Source organism: Muntiacus reevesi, chromosome 3, assembly GCF_963930625.1.
Source record: "Muntiacus reevesi chromosome 3, mMunRee1.1, whole genome shotgun sequence".
NCBI classification, from domain to species: domain Eukaryota; kingdom Metazoa; phylum Chordata; class Mammalia; order Artiodactyla; family Cervidae; genus Muntiacus; species Muntiacus reevesi.
In genome coordinates, this window is record NC_089251.1 from 250,751,236 (window position 1) to 250,769,854 (window position 18,619).

At 41.1% G+C, this 18,619-nt stretch overlaps 1 protein-coding gene across 1 annotated transcript in view; it reads right to left on the reverse strand.

Moving 5' to 3' along the window:
* PDE11A (phosphodiesterase 11A) overlaps nucleotides 1-18,619 on the reverse strand; it is a 426,109-nt gene that overhangs the window by 56,660 nt on the left and 350,830 nt on the right. The window contains exons 14-15 of the mRNA XM_065929000.1: nucleotides 12,865-12,955; nucleotides 9,240-9,340 (exon numbers count right to left, since the gene is read on the reverse strand). Coding sequence (XP_065785072.1) covers nucleotides 9,240-9,340; nucleotides 12,865-12,955 — 192 coding nt within the window. The remainder of the gene's footprint in view (nucleotides 1-9,239; nucleotides 9,341-12,864; nucleotides 12,956-18,619) is intronic.

The following is an 18,619-nucleotide window of genomic DNA, read 5'->3' on the forward strand; positions in this document are numbered from 1 at the left end:
TCCTCGGCTTTGGTGGTAGTTCTGACCCTCCTCCTTAGTGATACTCATGACAAAGCAATAGTGTGAAATTCACTGTACTTTTGAGAAAGGAACTGGTCCATACCGTTGCCCCTTTTAGCATCTATTTGTGTCTAGACTATACAGAGTCAAAATCAACATATATGAAACTGTTAGGAGCGCTTTTAAAAACCTGGGACTGCTAAAATGAACATTTGAAAATCCACAAAGTTATAATACTCCCTGGATCCAGACGCCTCTGTCATGAGGAACTATATCATTAACTTTTCAAGCAGATCATTGCCAACCTTGGTTTTCAAGGACAATGGCAAATACCTCGGCTAGTGAAAAGCAACTTACTGGAAAATCTCATTTATAATCAGATATGTTTTTATTAGGCTTTTATCCTGCTCTCCTGACATATGTTCCACTCAGAAAAATAGCAGTCTTTAAAAAAGCATCATTTGAACAGAACTGGTAAAATTACTCTCAGAAATAATTCTAAAGATTGGTTACCAGTCACCCATCACTACATTGAAAGTCTTTCTTGTTTCGAATTTATCTGCAAGGCACCTTTTGTTTGTAAAGTGAGAAATCACCACTCCTATGTATATTTTAATTGGGAATATTTTTTTGTAATGTTCTGTAACTCTCTATATAAGTATGTACACATATTCTTTATCCATTTATCTAACTGTTCTGAATCTATTAAAAGTCTTTGAATGTTAGGAAGATTTTTACTCTCAAGGTGGCAATTTCAACTCCAGAATTATCAGACAGGGTGGCAGGGGACAGGGTAAAATGGTACAGGGGACTAGGAGTCTCTCCTCTCAGTGTTCTTACAGCTCAATCAACAGGAAACCATACATCTGCAATTGATTCCTAAAGGCAGATACTGGAGAGATTTCTGGACTTTGGGCATAAAAGCACCACAGAGGAATAATAAATTAGTAGGCAGATGTTAATCCCAGTAATTATGACTAAAGGAAAAAAAAAAGCTATATGTTTCACTTTGAAAGTGAATTGTGTCACTGTATTAGACTAGCACTGATAGCACAAGGGCCAGCTAAGCACTAATACCTGAATAAAAGCATCCGTTAAAGGCTGTGCTGTTGGTGACAGCACAAATGAAACTGGCAAATGCAAGAAGTGGAAAGACCAGAACAACTCTCAGTATTGATAACGGCAGAAAATTAAGACAATACAGGACCCTACACGTGAGTTCGCTTGATCTATAATCTTCAGGCCAAGAAGAGATTGAAGGGGTTGCTGGATGGTGCGTGCCCTAGTTGCCCCTGCATTTATGTGGCCCCTAGTACTCTTCGTGGGCTTCCCAGGCGGTATAGAGGTAAAGAAACCACCTCCCAGTGCAGGAAACACAAGAGATGTGGGTTTGATCCCTGGGTTGGAAAGATCCCCTGGAGGAGGAAATGGCAACCCACTCCAGTATTCTTGCCTGAGAAATCCCATGGACAGAGGAACCTGGCGGACTATAGTCCACAAGGTCACAAAGAGTTGGACATGACCGAGCAACTGAGCATGCACGCATGTAGCACTCTCCAAGGTGGGGTATTACTATTTTTCTCACTCTCACACTGGGCTCTGAGTCCTTGCAGGTAAGAATGATATCTTCTCTCTCTGTGCATCCCCAGCAACTAGCACAGTGTCTGGCATAAAGGAGGCATCAGTAAGTGCTACTGGATAAATTTCTCATGTTTTATTCAGTTGCAGTATCATATGGATGGAGATATGAGGATGAATCCTGGAGAAGGGAATGGCTACCCACTCCAGTATTCTGGCCTGGAGAAGTCCGTTGCAAAGAGTCAGACATGACTGAGCGATTTTCACTCACTCATGAGGATGAATAGATATAAAATGCTTTGATGTTCATCAGAAAGTACCAAAATATTTCTTCCATTAACCTGTCACTATGTCTGTTGTTCTACCATTAGAGTAATTTCCGTGGGTTAATTAATCAGCTCAGTTAAAATATAAGAATGTTTGCAAAGGAACAATGGGTTAAGCTCTGTAATCATTACACCTCACTATGCATTCATTTATCCTCTTCCTTTCCAATAAGGGACTAGTTAAGTGCAGGCAACTGTGGAGTTTAAAACATTGAACATGGTGGAGCTTTAACATTTGTTGAATGATGAATGAATGAATATTCCCATCTGCATAGCAGTAGAAATATTTGCTGGGTTCTTATTGTGTTTTATAAAATAAATTGTTCTAGATATTGGTCTGATTTTTTAGAAGGATGGTCAAACTATAACTCCTAACAATCTAAGCTAATTTGGTACATTTTGTTGTCATCATCAGATGCTTTTAGAAATGCTCCTTTTTGCATCCTTTTGGAAAGACAGAGACAAAAAAACCATTAGACTGGGCGTTTTCTGTAATTGCTGATGAATGTTTGCACAGCACAAAGGGAAGTGAAAAATTTTCAACTTGAAGATTAGTCTGATTAATTTAGAAAGCCAACCGGAAAAGCATTAAGCACCCAAATGGGTATATAAAATCTGAATTCTTGGATAATTCTCTATTTAAATAGTGATCTGAGGCAGTGTGGCATGGAGATATGAGCACAGAAACCTTGATGACTTTGGGCAAATCACGTACTCTCTCTAAGCCCAGGTATCCTTATCTAGAAGATGGGGATAACAATATTTACCTTGCAGGTTGATACGACAATTCAATATCAGAGAGTTAAAATTTTGAAACTTTATTATGTCAGGCAGTGGGTCAGGTGTGGGGTTCCAAGAGTGAGCTACAGAGGAAGATGTCTGCATTCACAGAGCTCCCATTCTAAAGGTGATACAAGAAGATACTGTAATCCTAGGACAGTGCAGGGCAGGAGCCGCAGGCACCTGAGATGAGGGATACAGTATTCTGTGGTCACAGCCTCCTGGGGATGAATGCTGCACTGCTCCTGCTACCCTAGAGGAACACCTTTCCTGACTGCATTAAAGCTAGAGAAGGACCAACCTCTATTGTGTCCCAGTTTAGCTCAGCTACAGACGAGGAACCACTGCTTGCGGTCTCCTGGGTAACACTCACAGGGGGTCTCAGCCCATCCCAACCTGCTGGTGGCACCTACAGCTGAATCACACCTGCTTGATATCTACTGGGTTTGGAACTGGTGCCACTGCTGCGTTTGGTGCCCAAATGTTCTCAGGAGTGGCCTCAGTTTCCCCTCTGGTTCTCTTAAACTAACAGTTATAGAACTACAGAGAGAACGGCAGAGTAGTTACAGACATTTTGGAATCCAAATACTTGGTTCCAATCTCAGCTTTACCACTCAACACGGTGAGCAATACACTGACTTTCTCCCAACCTCAGTTTCCTCGTCTGTATGATGGGGTCAACAGTAGTACCTGCTATGACAGACTCCCTGTAAGTGCTAAACAGAATAATGTGTATATCAAACTCCCAAGTCAGCACTCAGGGAATTTTAGGTACTGTTTCCACTAATTGTGGAATATGCAAGGTCATCTTGGTTAACTAACAGGCAGACAGTCAGTCCAGGACAACTGTGATATCTCGAAATTTTAATGCTTGTAATTTTGGATTTCTCTCTGTCTGCCCCAACAAGTGCTATCTATTATGGTCCAAATTTCATTAACCTTTCTGGCTGAATGATTGTTTTCTTTATAAGGTACTTAAAATTGTCAGTGTTATCAAATTTAAATTATTTAGATTACTTAAATTTTCATCATCTTTCATATAGATAATCTCCTTTGGCCACCACCAGGACTCTAGGAGATCAGTATGGGTGAAGGACCTGTCCCTATGTTGCTGACAAGGAAACTAAGGCAAAGAGAGATTAAGTAAGTGACTCTCAAAGCTACGTGGCTGGTAACCAATGGGGGATATCTAATTCCTGCTTGAGATGCTGAAATTACTATTTAATTATGAAAGCTCTATTCACTGCAGGGACTCAGAAATAGGCACAGAAATCAATTTCAGAAAACCACTCAGTGGTAACTGGAAAATGTTTTCAGTGAGGTGGAAAATCAGACTGAAGAATTAACCCCCAGACTTAAGGGTGTGAAGCCTAGAAATTCACACTGAGGTTTTGTTTGATTTTTGTTTGTTTGTTTGCTTGTTTAAACTTGTGAATTCTGCTTTCACCCATCATTTGTAGTAATAGGATCTTGAGCATATCCAAAGCCATTAGAAATTGAATATACACGGTTTTGTGGTTGTTTTTAAAAGAATTCCATATTTCCAGGAATTTTACATTTTCCCTATTGGCACATTGGCACATGGCAGGATATCCTGCCGCTAGGAATGAGTCATAACCTTCAGCCCCTGCCCCCAAAGGCCTAGATCTTCTCCCTGCCCACCTTGACCCCTTCTAGAGTGACTTGCCCCTTCTTAGGGGAGGAAAGCAGTGAACTTCCTTTCTGATTGGCCTCAACTGTATCAAGGCTTTAGAGTTAAGTAGCCAGGACAGAAGAACCAAGCAAAATCCAAACTTCTAGAAAGGGTACAAGGCCATCCCACAACTAGACAATGTGCATGCAAGCTCTTGTCTCTGGCTCTGCTTTGGGGGAGAGGAGGGAACTCATGCTGATTTTCATATTAAACCGGTTCATGTACACCTGGGAGGGTCAATATTTCCATGTGTAATGCATCCCCAACTTAAACGACAAGTACTTGATTCTTCCTTTAGAGAAAGAATACAGTTTGTGGAAAAGCCCCAAAACCAGAGGAGGAGATTCCAGCTTATCCACAAGTTACTTATGTGAGCCAAGCTACACTAATTAACCTACAAACTTAGTACCTGATCTACAAAATAGAGGCGATGAGTTGGATGACATCATTGCTAACAGTCCTTTCAATTCCACAACTCTATCTCTGTGAAATAAAAGTAACTGGGAGATAGTTTGTAGTAACTGCTTTCCCCTTCATTAACCCGAGGAGTTGTCTTGCCTAAAAATATGCAATACTTTAATGCAACTTTAGACAGGCAAGTGAATCAGCCTCCTGAAGGTCTAGATTAGAGAATGAGCAGCTATTCAGAGCCTCAAAACACAATAACACTCACAGAAAGAGAACAAGCCAGCTTCTTTGGAGTCAGCAAACATTAGCAGGGGCTGTAGCATTAAGATAAGAGCAGAGTAATGAGCAAACAAGTGCCACCAACTTCCCTGACTGCATCACTCAGCGATTCGTCACGTCCCTAACTGGTCTTGATGAATGGACTCCTACTGCTGACATTTTTTTCTCCCTTAGAAGTTACTTGGAAACTTGGCTTGACAAATGCTTCTCCTTTGAGAAAAATAACATAAAACCCTGCAAGTATCAGACATGGGAAATAAAAATATTAAAGATATACAGGTTTCCATAAGCAACCAATCCAGGAGTATCAATTCAGAAGAAAAAAAAAAAAGGAACATCATGATATTTAAGTCAAAACGAAGGCCAAAAAATATGCAAAATAAATAGTCTATAAAGGAAATGAGGTTGTAGATGCCACCATTTATGAGACATACAAGATCTTTACAAGACATAAGACATTTACAAGACAGATAAAGTAGGTACTATCATCTCTATTTTACACATGAAGAAAACAGGATCAGAGAGGTAAGTAATTTGATGACACACAGCTATTTAGTGGCAGGGCTGGGCTTTTACTTTTAAAATTATTTTTAAAATTAATCAAAATGTATATTTATAAAAGTAATACATACACACAGTTAACAAATGAAACAGCACTAGAAAGCGTATGATGAAATAAAGCAGTGTTTTTCATTTTTCTGCTTTCCTGTCCTTTGACTGTGTTTCTCAATCCTTTCGTGTGATTCCTAATTTGGCCATTGTGCTTTTAATTTCCAAAAGCTCTTTCTTCTTCTACAGTTGCTCCTATTACTTTTTAAAGCATCTTGTTGTTACTTCCTGGAGATGATGTTTTAGCTCTCTAACGATATTGACGACAGTTTTGGGTTTTTGTTTTCTTCTTCCCCCTGTTTTCTCTGAACTCTGTTTATTTTATTTTGGCCTCTGCTTTTCATATGGGCGCGCATGTGTGCTCAGTTGCTAAGTCATGTCCAGTTCTTTCTGACCCCATGAACTGTAGCCTGCCAGGCTCCTCTGTCCATGGAATTTTCCAGGCAAGAATAGGCAAGAATACTGGAGTGGGTTGCCATTTTCTCCTTCCGGGGATCTTCCCAACCCAGGGATCGAACCCACGTCTCCTACATCGGCAGGCCAATTCTTTGCCACTGTGCCACCTAGGAAGCCCTGTTTCACATGGGAGGTTTTCATAGAATGTTCTGTGGTCTTTGGTGTCTGTGTGATAGAGTGACATTAAAAGTCTAAGCAGGAGCTCTATACGTATGTCCCCCACACAGTGCATGGGACACATTTATACTAAAAAGCTATTCACTGTTTATCTGAAATTCAAATTTAACTTCTTGTACTTCCATTTGCTGAATCTGAGGAACCTGGATATGTGGCTTATGGATTCTGGCCGCTGGCTGACTGGGCTGTGGGCTCGAGTTTTCAATCCATTTTACTTCATCCCCTCTTCTGACTTCTGCATCCCATTCCCACCTTGAGCTTTGCTCAGTCCAGAGCACTTTCTTTCATCACTCCAGAGGATAAACTTCTGGCCTTCTCCAGGGATAGAGGAGAGGGAGTTCTGGCTACTTTGGTAGAGGACTTGATGGGCTCTGAGTGTCCTGAAAACTGACTTTCTAGTTATTTCCTCATCTTAAACTGTGAGCATCACATTCCTTTTTTCATGGTGCTTTTTTTCTCTGAGCCCCAGGTGAGGCTCTGCAGGGCCTACAGCTCACTCCTCAGAGTCGTCCTGCTTTCCACGCCACTCTGCCAGAACACCCGACTCTCATCAGTCGGCCTTCATTCTCCACAAACACACTGACACCTCTTCTCAACTGTGGTGTGTTTTCTCCCTTTCTCCTTGTAGATTTGCTTTTGCTTTTAAATTTCTCTGGTGCTGTTCAAGTGGTGTTTCAGAAGGGAGAAAACATAGACACTTGGGCTCAGTAAACCAGGTTTAACTAGAATGCCAGAATGAGACTTAAATCCAGACCAATATCATCCCAAAGCCTCTACTCTTTCCTCTCTGCCATGTCATAACCCATTCACCAGAGGCCAACAAGAAATACCTGGGACACAGATTGTCAGCTGTCTACTCCAATATCTCTCTTGCCTTTCTTTCTTAGTAATAGAACTCCTAGACTTTAGCATGGCATGTAATTACCCAACACAAAGCCTTCCTATCCTAACCTAGGGATGGCCAATGAAATGTAGGTGGAACCGTTACGTGAAGTTTCCAGAAAATGCTTTTAAGAAATAACTTGCATTACCTTTGGTTCCTTTCTTTTTTGTTCTTTCTTCTTTCTGATAGCTGGAATGGGGACCTTGTGCATAGAACATGGGCAGCTACCTTGGGCTAAGGTGGAAACCAGGTGTTCAATGTGGCCGCACAGAAAAAGAAGCCTGGGTCCCTGATGACAATGGACAACTCTACCAACTGCAGGTTGCTTATCTCCAGACTTCTTTGACGTGACGAAGAAGTAAGCTACTGTGATTTTGGGTTTCCTGTCCCTTATAACTGAAGCTGATTCTCACTGACGCCATGCCAAGCACCGTAAGATCCGAACGGAGTGACATAGGCCTCCCAGGAAAGGTGGTAGGAAATAGTTCAGCCAGATGGGGAAGTGGAGGAACAGTGATAGGGCCGGAGAACAAGGGGCACTGCATAAGCTGCTTTTAAAGGGTAACATGCAGTTAACTAATAAAAAAAGACTTATCTTTTCTGAAAAACAAAACACAAAGGGTAACATTAGACCAGTCTAGTTGAAGCACAAATCATATAGGAGAGAAGTGAGAGATAAGAATGCAAAATGGTTGGGGGCAGATTATGGCGGGAGAACCTTGAAACATGAACCAAGGTTAGAGGTTGCTTTGAAAGCAATGAGGCCACTGAAGCCTTTTGAGATGTGAGTTGGAGACTCATGTCTACAATGTGAGGGAGGGTTAGAATGAAGAGTTTTGGGGTCTTCTCTATGCCTCTATAGAGGTAATGTAGAGTTGAGGCCAGGAGAGTGAGCAGAGAAAGCAGCACTGGAACTCATACATAGAAGCAAGGAGAAGAGAAAGCTATAAGAGATCCAGAAAAAGGGAGAGGAAGACGGGCGCATGCTGGGGAAAAAAAGAAGGTAGACATTGACAATAAGAAGTCAGTAAACCTGCGGATGTCTCAAAGAAGCTAGAAAATATCAGGAATGAGTAAAAGACGTTGAATCTGAGGACAAGAAAGTCTCTGCTGACCTCTGAAAGTACAATGTTGGCAGAATGTGAAGGTGGATGCTGGTCTGTAAGTGTACCTAGGTGCTAGGAAAGTAAAAGTAGTCATCTGCTCCATTTATTTTAAAAGGTAGGCAGTAACAGAAAGGTAAAGTGAAAGGTAATTAAAGGCCAGGGGGTCAGGTCAAAGAATTTCTTAAGGAAGAAAAGTTGTTTGGTCTTTAAGGTCAGAGAAAACTGTACATATCAGTGAAGGAAGAGATGACCGGCCACCAAAAGCAGTGGTTCCTGATGGAACAGGTTTCACAGGAAATGAGTAGGATGGCATCACTAGCTCAGGTGGAAGCCTGAGTTTTTGGGGGAAAGAAGGTTGGCTTTTCTGAGAAAGAGAGCTAGAGGAGAGGTGAAGAATGAAGGCTTGGATTTCTTGTCATCCTTTCAGCAACACAAGTTTTTCATTAGCATCATCAATGCCATTAGAGATCTAAGCACTAATAATAGCCTACAATAGCAATCTTAGGGACTCCCCTGGTGGTCCAGTGGTTAAGACTGGACACTTCCACTGCAAGGGGCGCAGGTGTCACCCCTGGTTGGGGAACTGGATTCCACCTAGTTTGTGGAATGGCCAAAAATAAAATAGCAATCTTAGGTAGCCTTTAAACTAAAAATGTCCATCACTTAGTTTCAGCCAGTAGTCCCAAACAAGGCTCATAAAACAGAAGGAAAAATATATATCTTGTGATTGTAGCCCTGACTGTCTTGTTTCACAGACACCACACTAATGAGGTTCTTTTAGATGAGGGAGAAAAAAAAAAACAACAACGACAAAAACTTTAGCTCATTTACACATTGATATCAGTGTTAGAATAACAGGCAATCTCCACTTTGGACCTGAAAGTTAATTACAGGATGAAACTTTAGATATCCATTTGTCAAATAGATCAAATGCCAATACCTACTCAAAGTACAGCGTGAGGTCTGTTGCCAGTATTGACTGCTTCAAAAGCTGCATAAGGTCACTGTATTCCTTGGAGGACAAATTAGCAAAGATGTTGTGACCCTGGAACAAGAAAGTAAAAAGTCACAGAAGACAGAATTACATCTGAGCTTGCCAACTACATGTTTTTTCTACTTTTTTCAAAAACAGTCTAGAAACACGATAAAATAATTCTTTAAAAATCTTAATTACAATCTGTGCAAATACAAATAGACTACCTGGCAAACAGACCAAAGCCAGAAGTGCAATCATAATCACTGGTGAGGAGGACCACCAAGGGACACTTTATTACATCCAGTTTCGAAGAGAAAACTGGAAAGTGTTTGAACTTCTCTGACTAAGCCTATGACTGTGCCAACAACTCCATTTAACTGCCCATTTCCTGTGAGATCACTGAGCAGAGAAATCAACAAAACTTCTGGGAAACTTTCTGACCCCTGAATACAGACTAGTCTCGCTAGTAAAGACTTAAGCGGGCATTTTGGAAGTAGTTGCTATTGCAACAAATGACTCAAGGAAGAGAAGAAACATTAGACCAGTGGTACACAGGTGGCTCAAGTGGTAAAGAATCCACCTGCCATTGCAGGAGCCGCAGGAGACGTGGGTTCAATCCCTGGGTTGGGAAGATGCCCTGGAGGAGGAAATGGCAACCCATTCCAGTATTCTTGCCTGGGAAATCCCATGGACAGAGGAGCCTGGAGGGCTACAGTCCACAGGGCTGCAAAGAGTCAGACACGACTGAGCATGCAAGCACGCAAATGGGGGTGATTTTGACAATGGGCACTTCTGGCACTGCCTAGAGACACTTTGATCGTCACGCTTTGATTGAACGGTGCTTCTGGTATCTAGTGGGCAGAGGCCAAGGATGCTGCAATGCACCCAACAGCCCCCACAACGAAGACTTACTTGGCCCAAAAGTGACAATACTGATGAAGGTGAGAAATGCTGTGTTAGGCTAGATGAAGATACATCTGGATGAAGTGTGTGACATAATTATAGTACAGTAATTGCTGAGTAGCTAGAAAGTATAAGATATTGCTCTTGGCACAGGAGGACTCTAGAAGAGTGACTTTTGCATAGAACAACCTACAAATACACCTGTATCTCCATTCCTTTGAAAAGCACACTTTTTTTCCCATCCAGCTTTGTTTTAGCTACACTAGACAGCGCCATAGTGTTTTTAGTCAAGTGAAAAAGTCTTTCTGTAAAGTGACGGACACTTCACTTAACTTGCTTTGAAAGTCAGGACTTTTCATTCATCAGGTTTTCTTAGCATGAGATACCGACTCACCAACAGGTGGTCTGGGAACTGGACCAGTTTTAAACCGAGTATCAAGAACCAGAAGATGGTGCAAAAGAAAGGCAGTGAAGTGATTGCCTGAGAGCTTTTTCCAGTGAGAGGTAAATTAATTCTTCTGTGGAACCAGAATATCAATTAGTAAATTACTACGTACCAGGCACCAGATGATCGCCTGCCCCCTTGAGTTTATCTCATTAGGTGAACCATCAGTCCTTAAAGACTAGAGTATATTGGTTCCACCTGGGGCAAGGTCCAATATTAATAATAATTTTCAAACAAACTCTTTTGGAACCTTAATTCAGCCATTAGGAAGAAGAGAAATAAGTGAAGGAGTGCCACACCATAATTCTGCCCAGGCGTCTTTGCCTGAGCCTTGCCCCTGGATCAGTCACAGGCTGGTGTACTGGGGCCTGGGAAAAAATGGTTAGGAGCTCTGGAAAAGTAGTCACCTAGGTCCAGTCACACATCTAACATTTCTCAGGGAAAGAAACAGAGCTATTAGGAGCAAATTATAGTAAACTCTACTGTGAAGACCAGGAGGAAGCTGGTCTGAATCTGACAATGTTGATTATTTTGTGAGAGTGAGTTTTGCTACCTTTAAAGGATATACAGTAACTAACACAGTTTATAGCGGACAGAGTGACAAAGCTAGCCAGGTCAGATTTAGTAATTATAAGTTAATTTGTAATCAGTGTATGTTTATATACAAACTGGCCTTCTATGGGCCTCAAGGGTTTGGTCTCTAAAATAGATTAGTCTCCCTGAAATACTACTTCTATTTCTTGTTTAGGGAGGAGTGGTATTGATGGGGGGGTGGAAATTGTAGAGGAAGAAAGATCTAGATCAACTGTCTTCAAGTCATCTAACCTCCCTATGCCTCTGCATCATTTGGAAAGTGGGGTGGTAATGACATCTGCATTTTTGCCTTTCTGATGGGCAGTACGGGGAAGGGGAGAAAGGGGAGGCAGCGCTTCATTCCGTTACTGCTATTCTGCGTTGCTCATAGAGAACCCCAGCACAAAGGACAGCTGATGAATTTTGCTTGTATGAAGACAAATTCTGAATTAGTGGGGCTCTGTTGCACAAGCAAATGACCTTCTGAGAAAACGTGACCTCCTGTTTATAATCAGTTATTACAAAGGTGTGAATGTCTGGCCTCAGGGGTGTAAGCCCATCATATTACCAGCACAAAAGATAGTCTGATCCCAAGTTCCTCTCATTCCTATTCCCCTCTGCACACAGCTAAAACATGGCTTTCATAGAAGAATTCCAGAGCCACGGGGGCTGGGACACTGGTTTCTGTCAGAGTTACTGAGAGCCTAACCCTGATGTTTCATTCTCAACTGAAAATCCATCTCCCCCGACGGGTCTGCCTTCCGCAGCTGCAGGCAGGTTCCGGAGTGCTGACTCTCCTTTATGGGGTCGAAGAAGGCTTTCGTGATATTGCAAAAGACACGCTTTCTCAAGATAGGCTGGAGGAAAAAAACCTCCATATTTAATGATGCTATTCCAGGGAAGCATGGCCTTAATGATGATAATAATAATAATTAATGGCACAGCTAGAGAACTGACAAATAATGGGGAACAGATGATCCCTTCCTGGCCTCAAAAAAAAAAAAAAAAGTCTGTACGCCTGCAGAAAATTAAACAGATCCTTTCTTGGCAATTTCAAACTCAGATGCCTTAGTTAGAGTCAGTTAGTGGTTTTACTTTTTCTCTGTGGAGAGCTAAAAGTATAAAAGACCAACCACTTCCAGCACCCGCAATGCCATACGAAGCAAAAGAAGGCCCCCAGCTTGGGTCTCAAGTTTAGATGCAGTTCTCACATCCAAATTGTCCCACCAGCAATTTTAAGTTCTTTTATCTTTTTTATAGGTTTCTCAATTATATAAATAAAGTGTAACTCTCTCACCCTGTTTCTGATTCCATCATCTTTTCAAATGGGTTTCACAAAATGGAAATGTTGGGCCACTCACTTCTGGGGTCTGTTACTGCGCTTCTGTACCCTGAAGAAATGTAAAGCCATGTTCTGGTGATAAGCAGTGGGCAGTCTGCTCTAAATGAATCTGAAAAGCCCCCTAACCAATAATGAAAACCTAAATGAATTAGCTCAGGAAGAATCTGAACAAGGTCCTTGGTCAGGCATCTGAAAGAATTTTTTAAAAGCCACAAAGAAGAAATCCAATAGTTCTGATTCTCTGTATTTCTCCTTGCAAAGAAAGAGAAGCAGGAAGCATCATTTCATTGGTTTTCTTTCAAGGAGAGAAGCAGAATGTTGGGTTTTTACCTCACTCTGAAGGATCATCACTGCATGGTTGAAATGGTGATGCTCTAAGGTGGCAGAGGTTCCGTAGAGTTGGGCCAGGGCAGAGCCGCTCCTGAAAGAGGACAGACGCGTGACTGATCAAGGTCCTTCTGCATCAGTGACCTCCCCCACACCAGCTCTTGGGATCACATTGCTGCTCCTATTTTTACAAAGGACCATGAGCAGATACATTCTCAGGTAACCACTTATGGAGTTCACAAATCCATAAAGTAAACCTTTTGGGAACCTGCTGTGTGTTAGGCTAGACATAGTGGGTGATACCACCATGAAAAAGACATAGTCCACGCTGCCAAGAAATGTACAAACTAGTAGGGAGATGAGATGTGGTCCTAAGGGAAAATAATGGACAGAGCACACAATATAAATGCCATAGGAAGTGTTTCAGTTCGGTCAAAGAGCTCTCGGTGTTCTGAGGACAAGAGACATGATTCCTGGCTCTGGGGATCAGGGTAGGCTTCATGAGCTAAACCTTATAAAGTTTCTGAGTATCCAGGACAAATGTCATATACTAAGTGTATTTGCTATTCCATGGGAAAGACCTTGTGAATACTATGTACAACTCATTTAATCTACTTTACATGTAAGGTTGACAAGCTTCAACTATGGTTTTCCAACCTATGGTCACACTATGATATCTCAGTGTCCAACTCCAGAAAGTTCTCTGGACGTGGAGTCAGAGCTCACCTCTCAGTAACAGCTTTGGGTCATTACTTGGTTGTTTGAGAATCAGTTTCTTTCTCTCTAAAATTATGATAATACTCTCTATCTTACCTGCTATTTATGAGACTACAATAAAATATTTCTAAGTGCCCTTCATAGTGCCAAGCATGTAAGTAGGTTGTAGTCTATACTAGTTAAAATACACAGACATTTCCATTTAAAATAAATAAAATGTTAATTGATACTTGAAAGGATTCTTTTGAATTATCTATAAGTTTTAATCAGGTGGTATTATCTCTTTCAATCTTGCCCTAACCTATATCGTTTAATAAGTGACAATTTGTTGGGCTAATCTTAGCAATATGTGATTAATAGTTAATGTTAGCTACTATTTTTCTAACATACGGTTCATTTTTATGAAAATGCGTTTTTCAAAATGCACACTGTGTTGTATTTGTCATGATTTTTGAAAATCTAGGCTGGAAATCTAGGATGAAAATCCAAATGCCTGGATGTATTTAAAATGCCTAGATGGAGTAGCTGCTTAAAAAATATTAGCCACTTGGCTAATGAGGTTGTGGTGATACGTCTAGAGATTATAGTTCAAACTGAAGGTTGATAGTAATATGTATTAACATATTTTAAAATAATACTATTAATAATAATAGCTCTATGAGTAAGTACCTATCATGCACTAGGCAATATGTTAACACCGCAACGTATTACTTCATCTAGTACTGACAACAACCATGAAATAGTTATTATTTTCTCATTTTACAGATAAGAAAACCAAGGCTCAGAGAACGTATGTTACTTTTCCAAGGTCACAGAGCTAGTAAGTACCAGTTCGAGATTGGCACCCAAATTCTGAAGTTTTTCTGATTACACAATGAGAAAAAGAATTTTAACTTCCACATTTCTTATATCCGAGTCTACATTTTCGCCAAGCTGGTTGTCATCAAACCTTCTTTGAAAGAAGTTTTCAAAATTTGATTCAGAACTCTCCTGTTATAGCTGCTAACTTCAGACTCAGATTCCTGAGATTGGTTTCTATCAACCAGCCACATGCCCCAGTTATTGGTGTGAATCCTAAGAGAGTCCTTGGTGTAAAGTGGGGCCGAGATGCAGAATATCATCTCCTCCTTTATCACGCTGGCTTAGCAGACCTCACAAGTTAAATCAGCTAGATGATCACAAATCACTAAATATTTTCTTTTTCAGGATGAGTAGGATGTTTGTGTCCTTTAACCAGGGAACAACTGGTGCCTCCTCTGCTGCCCTCTGCTCTCCCCAGATCCATGAGGCTTCTGAACTGTTAGGTTTCATCAGGAGGACTCTCAGAGTGCTTGTGCAAGTGCATCTGAAGGTCCACGGTTTAAGAGTCTTCATCCTTACAAAGGAACATCCTCTTTGCTCCTTTTAGTAATTCCATCTTACATGTTCCACGCACTCACACAATACTGAGCTAATTACAAGTATGCAGATTTTGCAACAGAAGCAGACTAATGATGCATTCATTCATTCACCTAACAAGGACTGAGGACTATTATGATGCGAGGCTGTGAGCATGTGGGATATGGAGATAAAGAATGGCTCTTACCCTCAGGAAGTTCACAGTCCCTATAACTGCACAGAAAACTTTCTCTGTCCACACTTTCATTAACAATGCTCACCTTTCTGCAAGCAAGGCGCCATCTTAGTATTCACAGAATGGAACATGATACTAACTCTACTTTGAGTTTTCTTTAGAATAAAATCATTTAAACAAGAATGCTTCCATTTCCCTATGGTTGCCTCAGTTACACTGTTAGGTTTGGTCTTTGTCAGATTTTCTGAGACTCCAGGACACCCTGGTGCTTCCTCTCTCAGGCCGAGGCTCGCTGAGAATGCTGCCTGCACCTGCCATTACTCACACACACATGTTATGAATCTCCCAGCACTGCAAGAGTGAAGTCCATGGTCAGAAAACTTGATAAAAGTGGCAAATATTGAACTGTTAGGATAAACTTTATCAGAAAGCATTAGACAGAATACGAGTTCTTTGGGATGTAAAATGGCATTATGGGCAGAAGTAAAAAAAAGGGTCTCAGAGTTAAATACACTTAGAAAATGTTGGGTTTAAGAAGTTAAACTGTTAAGATACTGTAGGATTTATCTGTGGCATCAGTATGTGAACATATGTACTGTGAATCTGCAGGAAAGGAACATATTATGTAGTATTAACCAAACTTACTTGATCATTAAACCATTTTTTAAAAGACGACATGTGTTTCATGTAATGTACTCTGTGTAAAGGGCATACTGACACTTTTTCATGTAAAATGTGGAAAAACCCTCCAATCAATCACATGTGGAAAAAAAATGACTTTAATACCACACCTCGTTTTAATTGTCTGTGGTAAGTATATCCATCATATCAGTAGCTCTGGGGCACACAGACTGTAATTGTGAAAATATTACACATACATGGAGGGTGTGTGGAGACAGGGGGAGAGGAGAGGAGACTCCAGATCCTTTACACACAGGAAGATTTACACCTGTGATTATTTATGATGCTCATTATTGATCAGGTCATCCTAACATACTAAAGTTTTTCATTTGGGAGCAGGCAGCACGCTGAGGAGAAACTTAGATAAAAGGAAAGTCAGTGTGAAAATGGCTCTCCCCCCTAGGCATTTGGCACTTTGCACAGGCACCAAAAATAAGCGTGCAAAAGGAAATTTCATAACTGTGAGCTATGGACCCTCATAACTTCCCTGGATATGCATATTCTTTGAAAAAGAGACTTAATGGAAGTGTGCTGCCATGGCTTACAGGAAACTTTCAGAAGGAAAACTACTGAAGGTAATTAGGAAATTGAGAATTGTTGGGAGGTGGGGAGGAATGGGATTAGGCTGTCACGGCAGATTAATGTGCCCCCGTATTTCACTTCTGGGACCTGGCCGAAAGCGACAAGATGGGTTTTCATTCCCAAGAAATGAGTATAAGAGATTATGCTAGAAATGAATAGAGGAAGTCTCCTAGGAGAATATACTACAAAGCTGCTTGGTACTGATATTTAATCATCAGGGGCAGCTGTAATAGGAAGGGCAATGAGTGGGAAACACTGTCCCTGGAGAAAATAGGAGAGAGGTGTTAACAGAGCAGTTCCAGAGCGCCATGGGATCGCTGCCCTCTCTACCTATTGATCATGCGCTGCACGCACTCCAATACTTTAAAATTAAGAATAAAATATGAAAATGCGAAGGCTCACTTATCAGAAAGGCTAAGAGAATAAATCACACTGTGCTGTGACTAAAATCACAACTTTTTATTGTGGAGGCATTTTGCATTTTATATAGTAATTTGTCCCTTGCTAAATGTCTCCTGTTTCTTTATAGCCTTATATATGAAAAAAAAAAAAAAAAAGGTAGCATATGCTTTGTCACATAATAATTGGTGCATTTAAATCCCATTTCCAAATCACTTAAAAGGCTGGAATTAGAGGGTGAATACTTTAAGGAAAGCGACTATTTGTTACACTTCTTATTTCCCCCACAATTCCTCGCACAGTGCCTCGAATCTAGAAAGCACTCAGTTGATGGGGATAAGTAAGGAAATAAGGATATAGGTTTCTTCTGAGGGATCTTCCTAAACAATGGCAAACTTGCTGAGTAAATCTTATCCTAATCAGTAAAATGGTAGTTCCTTCACCATGATGTCAAAGGGTCTCTTTTCAGCGTTTATTGAGGAAAACTGTAACTGAGGTGGAGTGGTGATGGCATCTGGTATGCTAAGCTCAAATGAGACTCCGCGGGAGCGGCAGGGCTGATGGACGCCCCATGGGCTGGCAAACTGTAAAAGGCCAACCACTGTGAGGAAACAGCTCAGACCGTCTTGGAATGCATAGATTTGATCATGTGGTGTGAGGATGCAAAAAAGTTATTTTGAATTCTAGTATCACAGATATCATAGCTATCTCATATGTGTGGAAACTGTTCGGTATTACCCAAATCACTTGAGATTTGGAGACCTCAGTTTCCAATTTTTAAAAACAAAGACATATGAAAAAAATTTTGAAAATTAAGGAATATGACTACCAATATCTAGTTGAGTTCTACAATTTTTACAGCTCCACGTCTTGATTTTCTGGATGTCAAAATGCATCTTAGTTTTCCAGAGCTCACATATATCATAAGCCAACCAATAAACTGGAAATTCAAAAGCCTAAAATAAATACCACAAGTCATGAAAGAGGGTGGGATAAAGTGGTTAAAAAACGGCCCTTGGAGTCAGATAGCCCAAGTACAAACACTACTCTGCCACCTTCTGGATGGGTGAATTTGGGCAAGTCACTTACTTTACTGAGGCCCAATTCCCTCTGTAAGATGGAGACAAAAATATCTAGCTACAGGGATATTAGTTGAGTGCTTGAGATAGTAAACAACAAATAACTGCAATTCTTCTCCTTGTCTCAGGGACCACTCACAGCAAAGAATGGAAATGAATTAAAACCACTTTCACTTAAAAAAAAAAGTTGATTAAATGCAACCAGGATCTCTGAGCAAGCCCCATTGTCACAAGCATGGCTGGATTTCCTGGAAGTAGGGGCAGACATGGAAACCAGGGATCTCTGTCTTCCTCTAGAATTGTACAGTATCTTCTCTGCACCTTTCTGAATACTGACTTTCTTCTCTCTGCAGATTTGCTCTCTTGCTTCTCTTATTCACTCGGAATCTGTTCATCACCGGTTTCCCCAAATGCAGCCTCGGTGTCCAGGTCTCCATGGACCTGCAGCTTGGACCTCAACAGCTAACCGAGTCGATACCATGGTAATCCAGGACCAGACTCCTGGGAGATAAGATGTGATTAGCTGGGTTTGGATTCGGTGTGTGGTCTTGGGCCAACGAGCTGAGAGGTCAATTAGCAAGAAGGCCTGGCTCTCCTGGTCTGATACACAGGCTCTCTCCAGGGTGGAGGCGTTTGTAATCTGAGTACATACATTGCGCACTTGACTCTTTTTAAAAGAACCTACAAGTTGCTCACTGTTGCTTCATAGACACAATTCTTTATGTGT